General features: G+C 59.0%; 1 protein-coding gene and 1 long non-coding RNA gene across 4 annotated transcripts in view; both read right to left on the bottom strand.

Annotated features, from left to right (window-relative positions):
• The window catches only part of TAF1B (TATA-box binding protein associated factor, RNA polymerase I subunit B), a 39,770-nt gene extending 37,947 nt beyond the window's left edge, over positions 1 to 1,823 (bottom strand). For 2 of the 3 annotated variants that reach the window (XM_036335378.1, XM_036335376.1), the window contains exon 1: positions 1,587 to 1,717. In XM_036335378.1, coding sequence (XP_036191271.1) covers positions 1,587 to 1,604 — 18 coding nt within the window. In that variant the 5' untranslated portion in view covers positions 1,605 to 1,717. Of the gene's footprint in view, positions 1 to 1,586 lie in introns of all 3 variants that reach the window. The other variant, XM_036335377.1, reaches the window with a different exon arrangement.
• A 1,652-nt stretch (positions 1,824 to 3,475) lies between these two features.
• Positions 3,476 to 6,919, bottom strand: LOC118669489. Its single transcript, XR_004971984.1, has 3 exons — positions 6,704 to 6,919; positions 4,706 to 4,847; positions 3,476 to 4,311 (listed from the first exon to the last, which is right to left on the bottom strand). It is a non-coding gene; the product is annotated as an uncharacterized LOC118669489 (long non-coding RNA).
• Positions 6,920 to 24,605: the final 17,686 nt, after the last annotated feature.

Genomic DNA, 24,605 nt, shown 5'->3' on the forward strand with positions numbered 1-24,605 from the left:
AGATAACAAGAGTTAAGTATAGAGAAGGCTTAACAAATAGAAATAGCAGACCTTTTTTTTTTTTTTTTTACAGAAAGGAAGGGAGAGGGATAGAGAGTTAGAAACATCAATGAGAGAGAAACATCGACCAGCTGCCTCCTGCACACCCCCTACTGGGGATGTGCCTGCAACCAAGGTACATGCCCTTGACCGGAATCAAACCTGGGACCCTTGAGTCCGCAGGCTGACGCTCTATCCACTGAGCCAAACCGGGGCAGCAGACCATTTTTTAAACAGATTTTTAAAATTGATTTTAGAGAGGAAGGGAGACGGAGAGAGAGACAGACACATCAATGATCATCGAGCAGCAACCCGGGCATGTGTCCTGACCAGGAGCCCAACCCCAACCTCCTGGTTCCCAGGTCAGTGCTCAGCCACTGGGCCACACCGGCCCGGCAAGGATCAGATTTTTATTATAGTTGTTTCGGGTTTCGATTTATTCACTTGGCAGCACAAGGAGCATCAATGACCTATGTACTAGGCATGTCAGTGGGTGCTGAGGGTCCAACGGGGAGCCAAGCAGGCCTGGTCCCTACTCACAGCATATTCAGGCCAAGGGTGTCGGAGTGACCAGGGTCCTTCCCAGGCGTTACCCACCCATCACTCAGCAAACATCTGCTGGGCGTCCCCCATGGGAAGGCCTTCTGCTCCCAGCGCTTCTCTATGTACCTACCAGTGGTTCTCAACCTTCTGGACCTTTAAATACAGTTCCTCATGTGGTGACCCAATCATAAAATTATTTTCGTTGCTACTTCATAACTGTCATGTTGCTACTGTTATGAATCGTCATGTAAATATCTGATATGCAGGATGGTCTTAGGCGACCCCTGTGAAAGGGTCGTTCGACCGCCAAAGGGGTCGCGACCCACAGGTTGAGAACCGCTGATAGACTGTCACTGGGCGACTGGTCCCCGATCCTGGTGTTTGACAGGATCACTGACCTCATCACAGGTAGCTTTAATACCATGAGGCTCCGGCCTGTGGCCAGCATGTCAAAAACGAACGCCCCGTTTATTCCGGCAATGAGTTGGGGAAGTTTTCTTTAACCCCGTATCGATGACGATCGTTCATTCCCTGGAGGGTCCCCCAACCCGAATTTGGAACCCCTGCACGAGATGGTGGCGAGGACCCCCAGGGGTCACCTGGGGGCGTTCTGGTTCCCAGCCCGCTCCGCCCCCTCCCGCCCCAACATCAAAGGGGACTTGCGGGCGGTCCAGAGAGGATGCGCCCCGTGGATGGACACCCCACCAATCCCACCGCTCCTCCTTCCCCTGAAGCACACCCACCCCTACAGGCCGTCACGCACCCTCTCGGCGCCCACACCCTCCTCCGGCCGGAAACCCCAGCCTCTTTCCCCAAAACACGCGCGCGCCGGCCGGCCGGCCCCGTCCCAGGCCCCGCGCGCAGCCCTGCGCCCCGCCCCCCGCCCCCCGCCCCCCGCGGTCAGAGGCCGCCCCGCAGCCAGACGGCGTCCCCCCGACCCTTCTCCTCAGCTCCGTCCCCTCTCGCCCGGCTGTGTGGACCCGCCCGGCCCACCACCCGCTCACCGCCTCCTCTCGGTCCATAGCGACGCAGCGGCTGCCGACGCCGTCGGGGCCCGTTACCTGGGCAGCGAGCGCAACTTCCGGAAGGAAGCGGCGGGAGCCGCGTTCCGGGCGGAAACCGAGACCCTGGCTTTGAGTTCCGGGCGCCTGCGGCCGCGGTGAAACCTCCCTTTGCTCCCTCCCGGGGCGAAGCCGCAAAGCCTGTGTCCGCCTCCCAGACAGCATCCCTTTCCAAGCCCAGGAAACGAAACACACCCCAGTAAGAAGCTGGGCGGTGCCGCATGCCGAGCGGGTGCGATCGCGCCCGGCCGGCCTGGCGGTAATTCGGAGACCCGCGCACTATTGGGGCTGCAGGGAGCTCTGCACGCCACGCTGGCTTCGAATAGCACGGGGAGGCGTGGGCTCCGCAGGGAAGAATGCAGGTTGCTGGGTGAGATCTGGGTTTCTAACCACGGCTTTCCAGCTTCCTGTGCCTCAGTTTCCTTCTCTGTAAAAGCTAGCTATCACCTGTGAGCTTCACACCTACGTAAGTGCTCACGAATTTAGCTTTTATTGTTCCTTCCTGCTTATCCATGAAGCAGGCGCTGTTTAGGTCCTGAGGATCCAGCAGTCCACAAAAGTCCCTTCTTGCTTACTCTTCAAGGAGGTTACACTCTGGTAGGGAGACCCAAAAGATGTAAGGAAATGTGTGGTATAAGTGGTGGTGAGCGCCCAGGAGAAAAGCAGGAGCGGAGAGCGGAGAGCGGAGAGCGGGAGCTACGGGCGGTGTCCATTTCTAATGGGGTGGTCAAGAAAGGTCTCGCCAAGAAGACGACCTTTGAGGCCAGGAAGGCAGAGCCCTGTTGGGAACATCATTCCAGGCAGAGGGAACAGGAAGTGCGAAGGCCCCGAGTCCTGCGCCTCATGCATGTCGTTTTAAGGATCTGCAAGGAGGTGGGTGAGTGGCTGGAACTGGGAGTTGTCTCTCTGTCCAGATGGCATTAAAGAGAGGAAGTGAGATCACCAAGGAGTAGCTCTTTACTCCCTCCCTCCCTATTGACTCGTCAATCCCTTCATTTCACAAAGTCATTACACACCCACTGTGTGCCAGGCAGTCGCCAGCCATTGGGAAGTGAGGGGTAAACAGGACAGCGTTCCAGCCTTCGAGAGGCACCAGTCCCGCGCGCAGAGCAGCCCGTCTCCCTATTTTATCACGGCTCTGCTAGTAGATAAGGCCCCTCACCACTTGCATCAGCCCTGCCGTTCTCCAGGCTCGGCTTTGCCGCTGCAGACTCCTTCCAAAAGCCCTTTCCCATCTTCAAAGCGTCAAGGATTGTCATGAACAGCTGATCACAAGCCCTCTGTTTTCTAGACCAGCTCCAACTTTAAATGTTGCGATCTGAAAAGGGGCAGTACTGAGTGTCCGACTCAAACAGCTCCATGACCTCAGGATTTGTGTCTTCTGGTTTATTGCTATACACCCAGGCATGTGCCCTGACTGGCAATCGAATATTGACCTCCTGGTTCATAGGTCAACACTCAACCATTGAGCTACACCAGCCGGGCTCCATAGAGAGAGAGTGGAAGGGAGGGGGAGAGACAGAGTGTGAAACCCATCAATTGGTCTCTTGGGGATAGGGGTCTGTGACTGAGGTACGTGCCCTTCACTGGAATTGAACCCAGGACCCTTCAGTCCAAAGGCCGACACTCTATCCACTGAGACAAACAGCCTAGGGTAGTGATGGTGAACCTATGACACGCGTGTCAGAGGTGACACGCGAACTCATTTTTTTGGTTGATTTTTCTTCGTTAAATGGCATTTAAATATATAAAATAAATATTAAAAATATAAATCTTTGTTTTACTATGGTTGCAAATATCAAAACATTTCTATATGTGACACGGCACCAGAGTTAAGTTAGGGTTTTTCCAAATGCTGGCACGCCGAGCTCAGAAGGTTCGCCGTCACTGGCCCAGGGCCATACGTGTGACATGTTTTAAATGGAGAGGCTGGGTGAGCTTTTGAGTAGGTGAGTTCGATGTTCAGGGGGAAGGTCGTCTTCTGCTTGTTCCTGCTGAAGTGGGGAGCAAGTCACAGTTGCGAGCGGACGTGGGGTTACAAGGTCTGAGAGAGCAGGCGTGCAATAGCTCTTGGCAATGGGAGAGTCAAATCAGAAATCTGGTAGGTTGTCAGGCAGCACCGGGGGCCCTGGGCGTCTGTGACCGTAAATATAAAGATAAGGCGGCCGCACACCCGGTCATCCAGCAGCTTGCTTGGTGAGAACATCCCCTTTGCCCTGAAGGGACAAATGAAGCGTGTTCACCACTTGGAAAGTATCCGCCGGGCGGTGGGCTAGGCGGCCCCTGTCATCACAGGAATACGGCCGCCATTGTCATCAGAGGAATACATGCCTTTATGTTTAAGAAGAAGACAAAGATGACTCATCGCTAAGTCTGACAGGCCTTTTAAGAATCTTGCTGTGAGATAGCCAACAACCTTCTACGTGAGCGGAGAACTCGCACGGATGCTCAGCTCCCTCAGGTCACGGGACAGCCCCACGGCGGGAGTCTCTGTGTGCAAACCAACCGCATCCACGGCGCCTGGCTTCCCGCCGGGGAGTGTGGCCGAGGCACCGTCACCGTCAGCATCGGAGCGCAGCGTCCTCTCATTGTTTCAGGCAAAGCAGCCATCCTTCAGTGGGTACGTGGACACAGTGTTGCCACAGAATATTGCTTTGTGGGTTTTTTTCTGTTTTTTTATTATTTTTAAAATATATTTTTATAGATTTCAGAGAGGAAGAGAGAGGGAGAGAGAGATAGAAACATCAATGATGAGAGAGAATCACCGACCGGCTGCCTCCCGAATGCCCCCTACTGGGGATCAAGCCCACAACCCAGTCATGTGCCCTGACTGGGAATTGAACCCTGACCTCCTGGTTCATGAGTCGACACTCAACCATTGAGCCACGCCGGTTGGGCCACAAAATATTGTTTTTATGAAAGAAATGATTCAGCGTCCAGAGCAGCTGTCCCTGGGCACTTCCCATGAGTGGCTCCTCCGCTTGCCACACTCCATCGCCGAGACCAAATCCAGGACCACCGCCCCCCGCCCCCTGCCCCAGGCAGGGCCCTGTTAGAAGTACCTGTGATTGATCCAACTGAGCAGCGGACCTTCCCGTCACAGACCTCCTCCATTTGTTGCAATACTCGCAGCTTCTACATTTTCAGCATTTTCAGCTCCTTCCAAAGTGTTTGTAACAGTATTTGTTGCCTGTGATCTCAGCCCTATTTATCATGGCGCAGCGGTAGAAAATGGAGACATATAACACACAGTGATGAGCGCTTTGCTGCTGGACAGGTGCACGGGGCGAGGGGTGTTTGTAGGCCATCAGGAGCGGCCGGGAGGGCAGTGGGGGAGAGGGAGGGTCATGGGCCTGGGGGGCGGGGCGCTGGGCAAGGCCCTGCCTGCTGAGGCCTCCTGGCCCCCAGGCTGATGCTTGGCCAGGACACCCCTGTGGCCCGGATCTGTACCCCTCATCAGACCCACCTCCTGGCCACCATCCCGGGGCCCCTCCAGGAAGGGAGAAGGGACGCTGCGTGGGTCAGCCATGGCCAGCCAGCCTGGCTGCCTGTACTGCCACCTACCCCAGCCTGCCTGTGGAGGTGACGGTGTCACAGGATTTGGGCTCAGAGAGCTGGGGAGAGCCTGGGGGAGCAGCCGAGCGAGCGGGGGACACACAGGCCCTAGCCCGCATTCGGGCCTCGTGAGAGCACGTGGGCAGGAGGGAGACTGGCGGGGGAAGGGCCTGAAGACCCCGGATGCAGCTCCCTCTTTTCACCCTTCTTACTGGCCTTTGCTTCCATTCAGGACAGACTCTTGTTTGTTTTTATTCATTTGTTTTTTAAATGTATTTTTATCGATTTCAGAGAGGAAGGGAGCGGGAGAGAGAGAAACATCAATGATGAGAGAGAATCATGGACCAGCTGCCTCCTGCACACCCCCTACAGGGGATGGAGCTCGCAATCCGGCATGTGCCTTGACTGGAATCGAACTGGGGACCCTTCAGTCCACAGGCTGATGCTCTAGCCACTGAGCCAAACTAGCAAGGGTATATTTTAAAATAAAAAATTTTGAAAAATGATTGGGACCCGTGAAGCCTGACTGCCTGTTAGAAACACAGGAGGAGATACTGGCTAGGACGTGGGACAGAGGAGTCTGGAATCCAGAGAAGATGCCGGGCTGGCGTCTGGGGACGGGGCCCGTGCGGGCGTCTCACGGAGGAAGACGCGGCGGGTGCTGGTGAGAGCTGGTGAGCTGAGCAGGGGCCTCAGCAGGATGCAGGCGTGGCAGGACGCTTGGGGGAAGCGGGCAGGACGGCGCTTCCCTGAGGGCCCAGGAGCGCAGAGGAGGAGGAGCGGGAGCACAGGCAATGCCTGCGGGGGTTTCGCCGAAAGGAGGCGCGGAGAACGGGCAGCAGGGAAAGGAGAGCCGGAGGCTAGAGATGGGACGATGGTGGCGCATCTGCACGCCGGCGGCAAGGAGATATGGGTGGCTGAGCGGGGAGAGCTGTTGCCGGAGAAAGTCCTTGAGTGGGTCATTCCTCGGTGACAGGCCCTGGGAATTCCGGGAATGTGGCCCCGGTCCTCCAGGCCGGGCCCTGCCCGCCGGTGTGGCCACAGTGGAGCCGGTCCCACTGCCCCTCCAGGCGCCCGGATGCCACCCACATCCCAGGGCTGGGCCAGGACAGCTCAGCCGAAGGTTTCGTGGAAGAGGTGCTACCGTGTGTGGGGAAGCTGAGTATTTCCAGGGGCAGCAGAGCAGAGACTGCACTCAGGGGAGCAGGTTTAAATCCTGGCCTGAGCCCGAGCCGGTGTGGCTCAGTGGATGGAGCGTCGGCCTGCGGACCGAAGGGTCCCGGGTTCGATTCCAATCAAGGGCACATGCCCTGGCTGCGGGCTCCATCCCCAGTAGGGGGCGTGCAGGAGGCAACCGGTCCATGATTCTCTCCCGTCACTGATGTGTCTATCTCTCTCTCCCTCTCCCTTCCTCTCTGACATCAATAAAAATATATAAAAATTAATTCATGAAACGTAAATAAACTAATTAAAAATAAATGAATAAGTCCTGGCCTGAAACTCACCTGCTGGTTTGGTGACCTGGACCAGCCCCTTCCGTGAGCCTCAGTTTGCTCGTCCGTCCGCAGCCCGGAGATGAACACGGGACCACAACACCCTCTGAGGCTGCGAGGCACCGGTGGGGTAACGGGTGTGAAAGGCTTCGCACACTGAGACGTGAGACACAACGGGTCACGTGGCCGAATTTACTACATCCGCCCCCCACTCACCCACAAAACAGGCCCAGCTTGAGGAGGCGGCCTGTCTAGGGCGCACGCCTGGCCACGCCCCCTGCGGCTTTAATTCCGTAACTAGACTCCTAAGTCTCTTTATTTATTTATTTTTCTTTATTGATTAAGGTATGACATATGTGTCCTTATGCCCCATTGCCCCCACACCCCCACTCATGCCCTCCCCCCCTGTTGTCTGTGTGAGACTCCTAAGTCTCTTTAGATGATGAGGCAAGTCCCGACTGCCTGGCCAGAGCCTCCAAACACCCTCGCAGACACGCGTGTGTCACGGCAAGTCACCAGCCGAACGGGAAGAGAGACATGTTCTAGTCTTCAAAGCTCCCTGGGAACCTAGTCGCTGCTCATCACAAGCTCAGGATCTTCCAGGAAGCAAACAGCATCCCTGGCACCTCCCAGGCCCACGAGACGCCATGGGGCTCCCGAGGATGTCTGCTGGCGGTGAGAGAGAATCAGGCGTGTCCCGGCGATGGGCCCTGGGAGCGCTCCGAGGCCTGCCCGTGGCCCGCACTGCCCGTGACTGGAGCCCAAGAGCCCTGTGGTTCTCAGTGTCCTGGAGCCCAGGGTGGAGGAGGGAGGACTGGCCGGGCACACAGCCTGGCGGGCGCTGTACCGGGCCCATCCCCCGGCCATCTCGCCATTGAGCTGGGAGGTCATCTTTCTCTTCTCCTCCCACAGGAAGGGAAACTGAGGCTCAGGAGGTGCACGCAGGTGATGTGGTCCGGCGAGAGGAGAGGGGCCTGCCGTCCAAAGGGCCTGCTCTCTGTGCGCAGGAAGGCCGTGCCTCATGAGGGTTCTCTGGTGAACAAGTGGTGAAGGAATCAGGCCCTCTGGTCGCCAAATTGCCTGTCAAAGGCAGCCAGCAGCCAGAGGGGCCGCCCCACAAACAGCCTCCTAGGATGCGAGGGCGGTGCTGTGTTTGGCGGAAGGAACTCAGGAGTTTCTCAAACACCCCCCCCCACACACCCAGTGATACCAGTGATAAGATCTCAGGCGAGTTGCGGAGCCTGTTGGGGGCCGGTGCCTCCATTTGCAGTCTTGGGGCAAACCAGGAAACCAGGCCTGGCTCCTGCTTCCCTCCCAGGCAGAGAGTCACAGGCATCGGCGTCCCTGCGACCGTCCTGGGCCAGGCCTGGCTACATAATTTGTGTTCTATTTTTATAATCTTTGCCCAGCCTGGCCAGCCTGGCTTAGTGGTTAAGCATCGATCTATGAACCCGGAGGTCACGGTTCAATGGTCGGGGCACAGGCCCGGGTTGAGGGCTCGATCCCCAGTGGGGGGCGTGCAGGAGGCAGCCCAGCAGTGATTCTCTCTCATCATTGACGTTTCTCTCTCTCTCCCTCTCCCATCCTCTCTGAAATCAATAAAAATATACTTTAGAAAAAATAAAATGCAATCTTTGCCTAACCCAAGATCACTAAGCTTTTCTCTTGTTTTGTTTTGTTTTGAAGAAGGTTTGTGGTTTGGGCCCAGCGGCGATTCCAGCACCTTTTGCTGGAAAGCTTGTCCTTCCTCCCACTGAATTGTCTTGGCACGTTGGCTAGGACATCAACTGACCACGTGCGTGTGCAGGTCTGTCTGCGGAGTCTCTGTTGTCCCACTGGTCCGCGTGGCAGCCTCTCCTCGGGTCCCACCCACTCTCCGTGGCTGTTTGCTCCAGGCAGGTCCTGAACTCACAGGCAAGTCCTCCAACGTTTCCACTCTCGTGTCTATTCTGTATGGTTTGCAACACGCATGAATCTCAACACTTGTTTACTAAGGTTTCTCCAAATAATTCTGCCGATGTTTTGAACGTCACTGCGTTTAATCTGTAGATCAACTGGGGGGAGAATTGGCCTCTTAACAACATCGAATCTTCAAGCCCTGAGTGCGGCACAGCTCACCGTTTACTAGGTATACTCTCATTTCTCTCAGTGATTTTTTATAGTTTTCAGAGTGTAGTTATTGCACCTACTTGTTGAAGTAATCCCTATTTCATAATTCTGCATGTGCGTGTGTATCAGAGAGAGAGAGAGAGAGAGAGAGAGAGAGAGAGAGAGTTTGCTTTATGTTCTCCAAAGTTGAGCAAAAGAAAATTGGTTAATTAAGGACTGTGGTTTGCTGAATTCCAGTTAAGTAAGATTTGACTGTACTTAGCATCCACACTAATGGCTCTGGTTATGTCATTCCCACGTTCAAAAGCCTTCACTGGGAAGTAATTATGGGATGTGCTCGAAGAACGTCGCATCAGTTCACCAAGGGCAGGACGGGCACAGCCGAGCCGCTGGCTGGAGAGAGGGTGCTGTGTTCTTCCCGCACAACAGCGGCTTTCAGATGCAGCCGGGACGCCCTATAGGGTCAGGCAGGCGCCAGGGCCCCCATGCGTGTTCTGATCACAGGACTCTAGTTTGATCCCTTTTGGTTTTGGAGGTTCCTGGTAGGATTTTGTTTAAAGACAGTTCCAGGGCTTAAAAGCCATTATTGCAAAATAATTTGTAATGGCCAAGGAAGAAAGATGTTAATGGGATTAAAATCAGATTAGAAAATAATCTACCTAGTACATCTTATGTCCCTGACTGGGGGGGGCGGGGGCGTAGAAGAAACATTTGTACAAAAAAAATGGGAGGTTATATGTACATGTATCAAAACATTAATAGACATGATATCTGGGCGGCTGTGAGCAGAGCCCAGGGCTGCGGGGCCCTGTGGGCACTTCAGGAGGTGACTGGGGGCATCGCCCACTCCCGACAGGCAGGGGCCGCAGGCACAGGCTGCAGGGCCCCAGGAGCTGTTCACAGGCCAGGCAGGAGGCCAGGGCTGGGCTGGGGGGTGGGCTTCCCCTGTCGGGCTCAGGAGGAGTTTCGGGGGAGCAGCCTGGTTTGGGGACAGGCTGCGGGAGCCCCTTCCTCAAGCCCCGGATCTCCCTCTGAGCCAGGCCACAGCCCTGTCCCCACAGCCCTGTCCCCATCGGCTCCACCAGCGTTTGCTGAGTGACTGGGTGACCTGGGAACTGGGTCAGGGCCCCACCTGCAGAGGAGCTCGGGCGCTGGGTGCTGCTGCCCCCTGGTGGCTGTGGCCGGGAGGGCCTCCCAGAGCCTGGTGTTTTGGGAATGACCCAGCCTCCAGAATGTGAGGCTGGGCGCCTGGTACCCTGGACTCAGAGGCCTGGGCAATAGGCGCCCAAATAAATTGAATTTCAGAGAAACAACAATGGCCTTCCAGCGTGCACGTGTCTCATGCGGTATTTCACGTGCTGACTTGCTGGGTCTGGCAGCCCCACATGTCAGCCCTGGGGCTGAGCCTGCACAGCCCGGGGCCGGTCAGACACTGGAGGGACAGCTCCCAGGCACCCCCAGGGCAAGGGCACATGAGGGTCATGCCAATGGCTGACCTCAGTCCAGCTCAGGCCTCCTGAGCTCGGCCGGCTCAGAGGCCCTGAGACCCTGCTCAGCCCTCACCACGGAGACCACAGCCCGAGGAAGGTCACCTGGACTCAGGCTCCACCTCGGTGACCCCTGTGGCCAGAGGCACAGGCTGTCCCCTCACGACCTGCATCACTCTGTCCCTGAAACTCCCCCGGAACCTTAAAGGGAACCAGAGAGGAGGTGCCATCCAGGGGGGGCAGCTGTACAGCCAGCCAGCTAGTGGGGGGCTTCAGGAGGTCGCCCCGCACCACCTGCCCCTCGCAGGCCTGCAGCCACGAGCAAACAGCACTCCACCTGGCCTTCCGTCCTGCAGGCCTGGAGGTTGGGCCCCCAGGAACCCACCCACCCACCCCGCCTTCTCCCTGGTGCTGGGCCAGCGCTCCAGCTGCTGTGCTTGCCTGCCCTCTGGTGGCAAGACCTGGAAATGCTTTGCCATTGCTTGACAAGCTCCCCGCCCCACAGCACTGCTAATGGAAACTGGGCACCTATATGCATCAGGGGCTGAACTGGGATCAAAAGAGAAGGGCGTGTGTCTAACTACTCAAAAGTTATAAATCGAGCTCACGAACCAGATTTCACAAGGACTGCAGCTTCCACCTCCATCTCTCGGGCCTCTAACCTGACTTCACAGGTGAGGAGAACGAGGCTGAGAGGGGACTTGCCAGGTAAAAGGGAGACCAGGGCTCTGATTTCCGGGCTCTGAAGGGGGAAAGGCAGCATCCGGGGCAGAAGACTTGGTCGGACTGTCCGAGATCGAGTCCGGCTCTGCCACTCCCCGCAGGGCAGCCTTGGGCTGGTGGGTGAACCTCTCTGTGTGCGCGCCTCCGCTTCTGTAATATGATGGTAATGGCGCCCACCTCACAGAGCTGCCGCTGGGCTAGCTGAGAGCAGCACCTGGCGCCAGGAAGCCCGATGCGTGTTAGCTGTTACTCACTGCCTTCCACGGGCTCCCCCAGGTGCCGGGGACGGGGCCTTCCCTGGGAGATGCCCTGGGCTCCTGATAAAGTGCTGCAGGTTGTTTTTATTTAAATACTAGAGGCCTGGTGCACGAAATTTGTGCACTCGGGGTTGGGGGAGGGCCCCTCAGTCCGGCCTGTGCCCTCTCACAGTCCGGGAGCCCTCAGGGGATGTCTGACTGATGGCTTAGGCCTGCTCCCCAGTTGGACATCCTTAGCACTGCCACGAAGGCGGGAGAGGCTCCCACCACCGCTGCTGCATTTGCCAGCCATGAACCCGGCTTCTGGCTGAGTGGCACTCTCCCTGTGGGAGCGCACTGACCACCAGGGGGCAGCTCCTGCATTGAGCGTCTGCCCCCTGGTGGTCAGTGCACGTCATAGCGACCGGCCGTTCTGCTGTATGGTCGATTTGCATATTAGCCTCTTATTGTATAGGATTGTTTAAATGTTTTTATTGCTTTCAGAGAGAGGACGAGGGAGGGAGAGAGACAAATAGAAACATCAGTGAGGAGAGCATCATCGATCGGCTGCATCCTGGCGATTCAGGGTTTTTTTGTTTGCAGATTATTTTTAACAGGAGGCTCACGCCCTCCAGTGGGGTCTGGGCCAGCCTCGGCTGTGCTGGTCTGTGACTTGTGTTTGAGGAAGGAAGCTGGGCGCAGTGCAAAAGGAATTAGGAAAACCCCTATTTCCCACGGGTCGCCCTCTGCTTCCCTCTGGAAACGACAGAGCCATCCTGGGGCATAGGAGGGCGGGCTTTCCCCTTGGGGTGGGGGGTCCTCCCTTCCCCCAGGGCCCGGATATCCGAAACCAGGCTGAAGTGTCCACGGGGCTGGGGGAGGCAGCAGAAGTGCTGTGTCCTCCCCGAGCCCAGAACACCAGACATTTTGGGGTGTGAGCCAGAGGCCAGGTGGGCCCCCCAGGCCCTGGGCAGGGTCACCTCTGCCGGCTCCCCCAGCTCCAAGGCCTGTGAGGCCCCTGGTGCTGCCAAGCCTCCCGGTTCCCATGAGCCTCCGGGTGTTCTCCCTGTGGAGTGTCAGCCCTTCTCCCAGCGAGGAGGCTGCAGAGCAGCACAGACCCCTGCGGGGAGCCCCCCTCCACCAGCAGCCCTCCGCTCTCCGCTCCGTCTCCTGTTCACCGCCTCCCCAGCCTCCGCGGGCTCCTCTCTCCCCCACCTTTTCTCAGAACTCAGATGGCAGGCTGCCCCCTTGTCTTATGCAATCTAAATAAAAGTGTCTTTTCCCCTTTCAGGGAAGAACCGGGATGAAAGTCTGGCCCACGGTGTCTCCCGGGCGCCAGCGCCCCGACCCCCGGGGCTTTCCCGCAGGTCCAGGCCGAGCCCGGGACGGGGAGAGGAAGTGAGCCCCGGGGAACACAGCGAAGAGCCAGGCTCTCGGCTCCCACCTGTGACTCGAAGAAAACAGGATCCGCTTCCCGGTGATTTCCAAGGTGAGTACGAAAAGCCAGCTGCTTCCACCTGTTCACAGCCTGGCTTGGGGTTACCTTGGCAACAGCTGTCAACAGGAATACGGCCTCCCCGGTGGATCACATCCTCTCCGCACAGAAGCCTGTGCTCCTGTGTGAAGGGCAAAGCCGTGCAGCTCCCTTCCGCTGAGAGCTGCTTATTTATAACCCAGAGGAAATTTGCCGTAAAAACAGGATGTCCGAGCTCCCTGGCTACTTTTCTCTTTAGATTCTGTAAGGACTTCATGGGGAGAATGTCCCCATTTGAAGAGGTGGCTTATTTTTAAAAATATTTTTTTATTGATTTCAGAGAGGAAGAGAGAGAGAGAAACATCAAGGATGAGAGAGAATCATGGATCTGCTGCCTCCTGCACGCCCCCCACTGGGGGTCGAGCCCGCAACCGGGGCCTGTGCCCTGAGCGGGAATCGAACCCTGACCTCCTGGTTCCTAGGTCGACGCTCAGACACCGAGCCCAGCCGGTGGGCAAGGGGTTGCTTATTTTTCACAGCCGTGTTAGGCTGAGACTCAACGCGGGACGTTAGAGACCCAGGAGGAGCCCCCACCGCACCCCATCGCACAGACAGGACACGAAGGCCCACAGCCCACGTCACTTATTGGCAATGCAGGGCTTGCACTTGGCTGGAGGCCTGGCTGCCTTTTAGGGGCTGGCATTGCTGCAGGTCTGGCTTGCTGGCAGCCCATCGTCCTGCGGAAGGACACAGGCTCAGTCACACTGCCGGAGCGACGGGGAGCACCCTCCGGGACCCCACTCTCCTGGGTGCACTCCCTTCCCTGCCCTCGCCCACCGGGCGCTGAAACCTGGGGTCCCGGGTTTGGGCAGCAGGCGGGACTGAGTGAAATGCAGGGGTGGGGCTGGGCAGGCGGCTCTCCTGACGACTGTCCCCGCGTGAGCTCTGAGGCCGGGGCCTTGTGGTCTGTTCTCCCGGCTCGGGCTCGGCCCCAGCTTCTCTCTGCTCTCGGGGACCCTCCCAGACTCTCCCAGGCACACCCTGCGTCTGCCCGTCCGCTTCATCTCTGAGCTCTCCTGTCATGCCACCCTCTCCATCCCCCCTCCCCCCAGGACAGGCCGAGGGCCACCCCTACATGAACTGGCTGTGTAGCCTGGAGCCAGCCCTCCGCTCCCGCCCGCCGGCCATCCCAGGCAGGAGAACCCGGTCTCACTCCCTCTCTGACCTCATGCTCAGGGGAGATTCTGTTTTACCTACAGAAGCTGAGCTCAGTGGAACAGAGGGCGGAATCTCAGAGGGACGGCGAGAAGGGGTGGGGGAGGGTGGGTGGGAGGTTATCCATCGAAGACCTGGTATGCAGAGATGCACACCGTGGACACAGACAACGGGGTGGTGGAGGCCTGGGGCGCGGGTGGGCTGGAGGGGGCCAATGGGGGCAAAAAGGGGGCATGTGTGATGCTTCCAACAATAAAGAATTATTTTAAGCCGAGACCGGTTTGGCTCAGTGGATAGAGCGTCGGCCTGCGACTGAAAGGTCCCGGGTTCGATTCTGGTCGGGGGCATGTACCTGGGTTGCGGGCATATCCCCAGTGGGGGATGTGCAGGAGGCAGCTGGTCGATGTTTCTCTCTCATAGATGTTTCTAACTCTCTATCTCTCTCCCTTCCTCTCTGTAAAAAATCAATAAAATACATTAAAAAAAAAAAAGAATTATTTTAAAAAAAGAAGAAGCTGAGCTCAGCAGGCGCTGGGCGTGGGGCGTGCTCAGCTGGGGACGTGGTGTCCTGGGGCCGGCTGACCGCCTTGGCTGTGGCTTCTCCTGGGGGAGACAGGGGTGTCCACAGCCTGGTCCCCAGGCGAGTGACCACTATGCCCCCGGAGGCCACGCTGTCCGGGTCCAGCGATAAAGGCCCAGGGAGGGGGGAGGGGTGGCGTTCAGCTGGGGACACAGACCTCGTGGCCAGCCTGGTTCTGCCCGGCCCGGCCCAGGCCTCTGCAGGTTCCTCGTAGCTCTTCGCTGCAGGGTTGCCTGGGGTCGGGGTCAGTGGCTGGAAAGTGTGTTGCAGACTGTGGGCTCCTGGGGGAGGGGCTGTAACGACAGACCCGGCTCAGCCCAACCAGCAGGAGGGGCGAATGCCTGGACAGGGTGATGGGCTCAAGGCCGGACACAGATTTAGGACGAGATGACCTTCCCCAACAAAGGTGCGCATGTCAAAGGTGGTGTCTGGGCGGGAAGGGTGGGAAAGGGGTGCTGTATGGTTTGGGGACAAGACCTTAAGCCGGTGGTTCCCAGCCTTTTTCTGGCCTCGCCCACCTGAGCCTCTCTACCGTCCGGATGCCCCCCTGTGACACCTAATTCTTATTATTCAAAAAGTGACTCCTGTTCACGGGGAGGAAGGCTAAAGGGCCATGAACTTGGTCGAAACACGCTTACAAAGAACATGGCATCCTTGAAAGAAAAATAGAAGAAGGAAAGGACAGCTGAAGTACTAGGAAGAAATCACTAAGAAATTGTTTTAAAAAATAATATGAAGTGCTATGAAAAAATAGCAAAAAGTTTCAGGATATAGAGAACTGAAATGCACAAATCTGTCCGAATATATGTTTACATACTGTATATGAGGCCCCTGGAACCATAAAAAATGCAAAAAAATTACTATTACTAACTCATTCTCAAATTGCCCCCCCCTTAAAAATCAAACTGCCGCCCCTGTGGGGTGTGTGCCCCACGTTGGGAACCACTGCCTTAAGCTGTGGGTAACCCAGGGGTAGGCTCCAGGGAGAGGCCAGACGTGCAGGGTCCGTCGGGCAGGTGGGGAGGACGCCTGGCAAGGGGAGCTGAGAGCCTGAGTGAGATGCTGTCTGTCCGGGTCCCCCCCAACCCCGACCCCAGGGCTGCGGCATCGCCTTGGCGGACTTCCCCTGGAGCAGGCAGGGACTGTGGGCGGGGGAAGAGCTGGTCCAGACTCCAAAAGCCAGAGACCACCCCAGGCGAAGGCCCTCCCTCACCTGGTGCTCCCTCCCTCAGTGCCTCTCAGCCTGCCTTTTCGCAAAGGCCTGTCCCCGAGGGGTGGACATTTCTCTAGGTTGTAGACCTACTATGTGTCAGGTTTAAGCACAGACAGGACCACCATGGACACGGACTCGCTGGATTCCTTCAACAACTTTGAGAGGAGGGGTCACGACCCAGATGTGCCCTGAGGAAGGGAGCTGGTGGCGGTGGAGGGCCAGGGTGCTGCCTGGGCCCCTTGCCCAGCGCTCTCGGTGGCTTCTGTCCCCTCACACACAGCGCGGAGGACCGCTGGGCACTGAAGGAGCTAAGGGAGGGAGGGGACTCCAAGCACAGGCCACTTGCACCTTCTTTAGCCAGAGGCTCGCGGCCCGGTGCCTGTCGGGGGACACTGTCACAGACGCCTTCAGAGGCCCTTGCTCCGGCCCCTGCTCCCACACACTGCTTTAAAGAGAAATCTAGAATGAAAGAGAAGAAAGTTTCTATTTTTGATGAGGCAACGATGAAATGGAGGCTTTTACATTATTAAAACCCAGACATAAATTATTTACTCAGGTCAGATATAAAGCCTCCTTTCATGAACATGAACCAGCACACCACCACCCATCTGCTGTCACTTCCCTCTGTGCGCCTCAGTGTCCTCATCTGTAGAGTGGGTGGGGGCTGGGCTGGAGGAGCCTCCTGGGGCCCTCCGTCCCTTCTGTTTGCTTTGCCCATCTCTCCTCATCCTTTACCCTCTGCCTTCAGGATCCAGCAGACGCGCCCCCTGCTCACACCTTCTCTGAGCCACTCAGTGGGAGGGGAGGAGATCAGCTATTATTAATAACTTGAGGCCTGATGCACAAAAATTCGTGCAAGAGTAGGCCTTACTCCCCCCAGCTGCTGGCACTGGCTTCTCTCCGGACCTGGCTGTGTCAGGAAGGACGTCCGGAAGACATCTGGTCTAATTAGCATATTACCCTTTTATTATCATAGATAATATTGCTACGTGCCAGGCCCTGCACAGTGGTGTCTACATCCTAGCCTGTATCCTCCAGCAACCCCGAGGTGGACAATATTATGATCTCCTTTTCACAGACGAGAAAACCGGGCACTCAGGTGTGAAGTGCCCTGCTCGAGGTCACCCGTCTCGGAAGTGGGACCCGGGGGTCCAAGTGCAGACAGCTAGCTCTTGAGCTACCCCTGTCCCCAGCCTCGCCTCGCCTGGGGGGCGGCCCTCAGGCGCCTGTCTGCCTGGAAGTGGCCTGTTCTCTGCCTTTGCCCCGCTGCTCCCTCTGCCTGCACGGCTCTCCCTGCCCCGGCCAGAACAGTGTCACCTCTCCCAGGAGCCTTCCTCTGAGCTTGCACCCCCGTCTCCGCTGCCCTGTGGAAACCCTTCCCCTCCGAACGGTTGGCATGCACAACCGCCTCCCCACCACACTGTGCGCCCCTTGAGCACAGGGCTCAGTGGATTTCTGCATCCCTGTGGCCAGGCGCCCGGGGCCGCCCGGGAAGTGTGTGTTGAATGAATGGGTGAGTGGATGAGTGCGTGCAGGGACATGGCTCCCTCACCCTTTGGGGTGAGGTTCTTGGTTGCCCCAGGGCCCAGCCCAGGGAAGCCCCCTAAGGTATCCCGTTCCTGGCATCTCTGGCATTCACCACGAGGAACTCAGCTTGGTTGGGAAGACATTGGGTTGCCATGGCAACAGATTTTTTTCTGCCCAAGCAAACATTTCCACAGAAACCTCAGCAGAAGCCAGCGGTGCACCCCTCCCTCCTCCTGCACCCTCTCGCCTCCCCGGAGCCTCTGAGCCCAGAGCCAGCCCTCCTGGGGGCTCTGGCTGGGTTTCTCGCCGCCGCCCTGTTTAATCCTGTGCCCGGCTGGCCCAGCTTCGCCTCACACGCTCCCTGGGCAAGAGGGGGCAGCAGCCTCAGGCTGACCACACTGGAGTCAAGCCCATCACCCTTGGATGGGAAACCCCAGCCCAGAGTGGGAAAGGCTCAGCGCTCCTACCCTCCGCCACCCGCCAGTCCCACCCCTCTCAGACCCAGGTCCATCCCACCTCTCCCCCTACTCTTCCCCTGGCCCCCGAGCTGGGGAGGGGCAGGGCCCTGCTGGAGTCTCCCACGCCGACCTTCCTGCCTCCTCCCCCCCTCCCCGTGATCCTGGATCCGTGGATCCACCGCCCACGCTGGAGCCTGCCTCCCAACGCAGCATCGCAGGCTCTCGTCTCCATGGCAACACACCACCCTGCGCAGGACCACTGTGCTCAGCTACCCAGCGGCCAGCCCCCGCTCTCCCGCTGCCCATTTGGGGGGGGGGGACACCCACGCACCTGCTCAGGCCACGACTTGGCGCTCACTCATGTCCCTGCCCCCTCCCCGCAGGCCAGAGTGACAGCGCAGGGGTGTCACAGGTGTGCGCAGGCGCAGGGGTCCAAGGCATCAACGCTCGCCTGACGCGGGTCCCTGCAGCCTGGGAGCGGCCCGCGACCCCGAATTGCATGCTGTGTGCCCTCTGGGCGGGTGTGGGTGTGAATCTGGGTGCTGTGCCTCTCTGGTCAGCATGTCTGTCCATCTGTCTGTCTGTGTTTGTCTCCAGCCGAGGTGGGGGCGGGGCCAGGTGTGTCCTCCTGGGTATCAGGGATTCGGGACCCCAGCTCCTTCACTTCACTCCTCCAACAGCAGGCGCAGGGCCCGGCCCCAGCCGTTCTCCTAGGAAGTTCAGGCCCAGCAGCGGCTGACGGGCTCCCACGGGCCACCTGTGCCTGCTCTGCCCCCCTCCCCCCCGCCCCCACCGGGGCCAACACCTAATCCACAGACCTCCACGCTGGCCCTTGGGATCCACAGCATTGCTCCTGAGCCGTCACCCGATTCCGCTTTCCTGTGGAATCCGGGCCAGCATCGGGGGAGGGATGCCAGCCTCAGTCTGTCAGCACCCGGCCAGGTGACCTGGCGAGGAACACAGTGCCGCGGGGCCCCAGTTCCCCGTCTGTCACTGATTTCTCATGGACGTTCTGGTCCCGACTGTCCAGAATTCCATCACGTGTCAACTGGACAGCCCTGGCCGGTTTGGCTCAGTAGCTAGAGCGTCGGCCAGCAGACTGAAGGGTCCCAGATTCGATTCCGGTCAAGGGCATGTACCTCGGTTGCTCACTCCTCAGTCCTGGTCAGGACACATGTGGGGCGAGTGTGGGAGGCAACCAATCGATGGATTTCTCTCCCATTGATGCCTCTCTCTCCTCCTCCTCCCTTCCACTCTCTCTAAAAATCAGTGGAAAAATATCTCGGGGGAGGATTTTTTAAGAAGTGCCAATGGCTGACACTCGGTTCTCCTCTCACTCTCACTCTCACCCTCTGGGGGTGGTTCTGCTGGGAGCCCTGTCTGTCCGCCAGTAGGTAGGGGGCCCCCGGCAGGGACCTCCCATTCCTCTCTGTATCCTCACACCAGCCGGACAGCTGGTACGTAGCAGGGACTCGTCAAGGGCTGGTGGGCGGGCCAGTGACCACAGGACCCAGTGCATCCTCTCTGGCCCCCACCCCTCCCTGGCGCCAGGAGGCCCTCACAGTGTTATTTCAATTGAACTGAATGGATTCCGAGAGTTTGAGACCAGACATCCTCACTGGGCAGCTGTCAGGGAGACCTCAGGGCTACGGGCTCTGCTCCCCAAGGGCGCAGGGAGGTCCTGGAGGTTGAGGGGTTCCTCCTGCCGCCCCATTGCCGAAGCCTGGTGGGGGTGTCGGGCGTCGGGCGTTCCCCACCCCCCAGGGTGTTCCCAAGTCGCTGGCAGCAGCGTCTCTGTCGGAGTCACACTGCCCAGGTACCCCCTGCCCACCTTTCTAGAAACACCCAGGGCTTCTGTCTGTGTGCATTCTTTTCCTCCGTGACCATTCTAGAAACCCAGTCCTTTGTCTTTGGCAATAATAACCCAATTCCCAGGACCCCAAATGGAAAAGAACAGCCTTAATCCCAGGCCGGGGAGCGGGGCGAGCCAGAGGGAGCCCTCCCAGCCGCGGAGCTGTGTCTGCCCAGGGCAAACGCGTCGCGCCCTGATGACCGCGGAGCACGGTTAGGGTTCAGGTTGCCCGTCACCGCGATTCTCTCGGGGCTGGGAGGCTGGGAAAACAAGGAGATTGTACAAAAGCTGAGCTACATGACGGCCGGCACTTCCGCTGTCTGGGAGCCCCCAGGAAGTGGTCTGGGAAAGGGGGGGACATAAACCAGGCTCCCCGAAAGGAGCGGAAGATGCGCCCCATGCCCCCGTGCGAAGTTGATGTCGCCTACCGAGGCCTCCTTGCCAGTATCAAGTGGGATTTCTATTAGCCGCCATTGTCTGCATGCAAACACCTTACTGAGCTGGGCGATGTTCCTGCAACATCTGACTGAGATTTGGGGGAGCAGGAGGCCACGCCCGCACATGTAACAAGTGCCAGGGCTTTCTCCTTCGGCTCTGAGGCCACACCTATGTCCAAGGAGCAAGTGGAACACGCAGGCTGCATGGGCGCTGCCAGACCCATTAAGGAATTTGCTATCGCCCGGCCGGCGGGGCTCAGAGGCTGAGCATCCACCTATGAACCAGGAGGTCACAGTTGGATTCTGGTTGTGGCACATGCTCAGGTTGGGGGACTCGATCCCCCAGGGGGGCGTGCAGGAGGCAGTCGATCTGTGATTCCCTCTCATCATGGATATTTCTCTCTCTCCCTCTCCCTTCTGCTCTGAAATCAATAACAATATATTTTTTAAAAAGAGAAATGTGCTGGGAAGCAGAGGAGACGCTGGCAGCGGAGGTGGGCGGGAGGCTGGTCTCCGTCCCCGGCCCGCGGACCGGCTGTGATGTCTGCACGCCCACGCTCACCACTCCCCGTCCCCACCGGCCCGGCCGCCAACAGCCAGCCTGCAGGCAGCTTCCAGCGGCCCCACGGCCCCCAGGCCCCCAGACCCTTCCTCCCCAGAAGCCAGAGACGGTGCCTTTCCTCCAACTCCCAGGCGCACACCGATGGCTTCCCGTTTTCCTCGCCTTTCCTCTTCCAACGGCACACAGGGCCCGCCTGACACCTTGCTCCTCCGCGGGAAACGCTCGGCACCTGCCCGTGGTTTCTTACTTTCCTCTCACAGGACGCTCCTGCCCATGACGCCTCAGGAGGAGGGAAAATGAGGAGCCTCCGACGCCTGGAACTAGGACACGTTCACGGAGGTCAAGGGCAGCCTGGGTGTGGGCTGGGAGACTCAGAACCCACCCCTCACCCCTGGGACCCGCCCGGCCCCTCCCGCCAGCCCCCTGTGGCTGTGGGCCCACTTCATGAGCGTCTGTCTCCCTTTCCATCCATCCATCCATCCATCTGGACAAGATGCTGACTTAGTGCTATTGTACCAAAACAAGCAAGAGAGGGCAGGGGGGCAGGAAATATGGGTGGGGTGCATTGTGAGTCTGCAGGGGACAAGGGTTGGTGTGTGAAGTGCTCACCCATTGCTGGGGGCCCTAAGGGACCGGAAGGGCGGCCCACGCATCCATAGGGGAGGCACCCCCAGCTCCGTGCAGGGGGGGAGGGGCAGGCACAGCTGTCTCAAGGCAGAGCGGGCTGCCTGTGGGTTCCGGGTCCCCATCACCGAGGCGCTCCAACAGGCCCTGGGCAGGGAGGCTGCGGGGGCAGGAGCCTGGGCAGGGACCGAAGTACCCCAGGGTGGTCCGTCCACCCCTGCAGACTTCTGCATCAGAACCCTTGAGTTAGCCTGGCCAGTGTGGCTCAGTGGTTGAGCATCGACCTGTGAACCAGGAGGTCACAGTTCGATTCCCGGTCAGGGCACAGGCCCAGGTTTCGGGCTTGATCCCCAGTGTGGGGCGTGCAGGAGGCAGCCGATCCATGATTCTCACTCATCATTGATGTTTCTCTCTCTCTCTCCCTCTCCCTTCCTCTCTGAAATTAATAAAAATAAATATACATATATATATTTTAAAAAATACACAAAGAGCCAGTGCCCAGCAGAAGGCTGCATCCACTCACAGGAAGGGCTTGGGACCAGTTGCCAGTGCGGGCAGAACAGCAGCAGATCTTGGAAGCCAGGGCACTAAGCCGGGCATCCGACGGGCAGGGGGTCGAGGAAGGCATGGGGTGGAGCGACCTGCCTGGGGCAGCAGCAGTCCTGGGCGCGCCCGGAGGGGCCCGTTGGCTGAGGCCGATTCCCAGGCTTGTTGAAAGGGGCCACGTTGCACGCAAGCAGGTTGTCAGGCAAGCTGCTCCCAGGAGCAGGCCCCAGCCGCCGGAACCCAACCGGGTTGGGAGGTGGGGTGGTCGGCCAGTGTCGAGCTGGAACGAAACAAGAAAGCCTTATTCCTGGGGGCCCAGGGTCCCCGATATAAAGGCTGTCCCTGGCGCGTGAGGATGGCCGCAGCGTGCCCAGGAAGGCTTGCTGGGGGCAGAGGGGATAGCTCGCACCCGCAGACCCATGGCCCCCAAGGACTCCCAAAGGTTCCCTTCTTTTTCAGGCGAAGGCGGGAGAGTGTGACCCACTCCTGCCCACAGCCCCATGTCCTCGCCCACCATCAGTTGGGGTGTGGTGGGGCCTGTGACAGCCTCGCGGGGAGAAAATGAAGTGTCCTTCAATCCTCCTCTATTCCCAGCGCTGGGAAGACCCGCACCCAGTGCGGTTAGTGGAGGAAATGCTCTCCCAAATTCCCGGGAAGAACGGGTACTGGAGGCCAGTGCCCGGCGATGCCCCTTGCAGACTGGGAATCATCCAACGACAATCAGAAAGGGTCACAGGCTCTGGCATCTTCAGACCCCACTGCTCCCTGAATCATCTGGCTCAGTCCCTCCCCCTGCCCGGTGGGCAAAGGGAGGCCGAGAAGGTGAGAGTCTCTAAACCCGAGTCCCTGGGGGCACCCAGCCCACCCTCCCACCTTACAGCCCAGGACAGCCCAGGACCGGGGCCAAACCGGCAAGTAAACGTATTGGCCCCCCGCCGCCAGCAGCCCTCGGCGGACTGCGACCCGGGTCTCCATGTCGGATTCCCCTTCTTCTGTCCGGCCCGCACCCCAGTTCCCGACCTTCTTGCACGATCGAGAAATCCACCCACCGCGGCCCGTCTCCCTCCGTCTCAGGACACGCGGACGGCGTCCCAGGCCGTCCGGCTCCAGCAACAGCCCCTCCGGCCCCGGCTGAACTTTTCCTCGCTTTCGAAACTCGGGATTGATGCCCCCGTTTCACAACCTCAGGATGACAGCTCTGGAGGCCTGCCGTTTGGAGAGGAACATCGGCCGCGCTGAGCGAGGACTCCCTGCGCCCGAGGAAGGCCGCACGGGCTCCGGGCAGGCCGCGGGGTTCCCACCGAGAGTCTGAGATGCACCAGCCCCTCGCAGAGGTGAGGAGGCCGGTTTCTGGAGCCGCCGCCGGATGTCCACCAGCGGATTCCGTCTTCCATCCCGACAGACCTCCTGTGGGCCCCGGGGGCACAGCCCAGCCGCAGACAGTGACTCCTGGGCCAGGAGGAGCAGAGCCCACAGAGGACCGACCGGGGCTGCCCGGGGCCAGAGGGGGACATGGTGGCTGACGGCAAGGTGCTGATGGTTTGAGCCTCTTCAGGAAGGAGCTGGACAGAGTCGGCCAGACAGGAAGCTTGTTCTTTGGGCTTAAGGCAGACCTGGCTTCACTTTGTTGGGCAAAGCCCAGGGTCACCTTGTGGACGAAGCCCGCGGTCCCAGACCCTCCTGAGACCCCCTCCAGCTCATCCCTTCAGTGGCCTTTTAACAATGGGCCCCACAGGCGAGTTGTAATAACGGGGATGATAGAGGCCTCGCCTTTGGGGGCCTGGGCAGCATGATTTTGGGGGAAGCGGGGTGGGCATGCAGCAGAGGCAGCCTCCTCTCCCGCCTGGCAGCCCTGGCATCAGACGCTGGCGGAGCCGCCGTGGGCACGTGGCCTCGTGAGGCGGGTTTCAGGCCGCAGCGGGGCTGCCCCATCGATCCCACCTGAGCTGGAGCCGCGCGCAGCCACTGTCCTATCTTCCAGACGTCCCTTCCCACTTCCCTGGCTCTGCTCTCTCTGCTCTCTCGTTGCTGCTTCTGTGTCTGGTGAACTCCTATTCATCACACAAAGCCCTGCTCAAGTGTCCCCTTCTCTGCCCCCTTTCTGGCCCCAGTGGGGTGACTTGCTGTCCTTCCCAGGACTCCTTCCTCCCTCCGTGACCACCCCGTTCACCAGTGGCTGCCTCGGGAAGCAGAGTAGGCAAAGCCTTCCTCTCCTCAGCCCGTGCGCAACTGGGTCAGGCTTGGAGTGGGCACCACGGGATCCGGGGTCTGAGTCACCAGGAGGGACCGAGTGGAGAGGACGGGTCCGGAGGAAGCAGGAACAGGCACTGAGCCAGCCCGCAGTCGGGTCGGCTCTTCAGCCGGGCTATCTCCTTTAATTCTCAATAAGCTGGGAGAATCGTCCCCATTTTCCAGATGAGGAAACTGAGGCTCAGAGGCTCCAGATGGGGCGAATTCACCCAGCCGGAAAGCCACGGAGCTGGAATGTGCTGGAAAGTGGATGTGGCAGAGCTGGAATGGGCTGCTCCCACCTGACCACACCCAGGAGCCGGCCGGGCTGCTGGCAGGCACCTAAGCCTGGCACAGAGCCGGGCCCGGGGAGGCGGCAGCCGGCGGGCCTTGGGAGCCGGGTATTTTTAGTCACTCTGTCACCGGGACCAGGCGGGGAGGATGGGAAGCCACAGGGGCTGGCACCGGCCGGGGATGAACTCATGAGCCCGGAATAGCGGAGCGCAGCTCTCAGCTGTCCGCGGCCGCCAGCCACAGGAGCTGGCTCTCCGGCCTTTTCCTGGGCCCCGGACTCTTGCAGAAGGTTCTGAACGGAAGGATGTTTGAGTTGGAAAGAACCTTAACAATCTCACATCACAGTCT

This window comes from Myotis myotis, unplaced genomic scaffold (genome assembly GCF_014108235.1).
Source record: "Myotis myotis isolate mMyoMyo1 unplaced genomic scaffold, mMyoMyo1.p scaffold_m19_p_14, whole genome shotgun sequence".
Taxonomy (NCBI): domain Eukaryota; kingdom Metazoa; phylum Chordata; class Mammalia; order Chiroptera; family Vespertilionidae; genus Myotis; species Myotis myotis.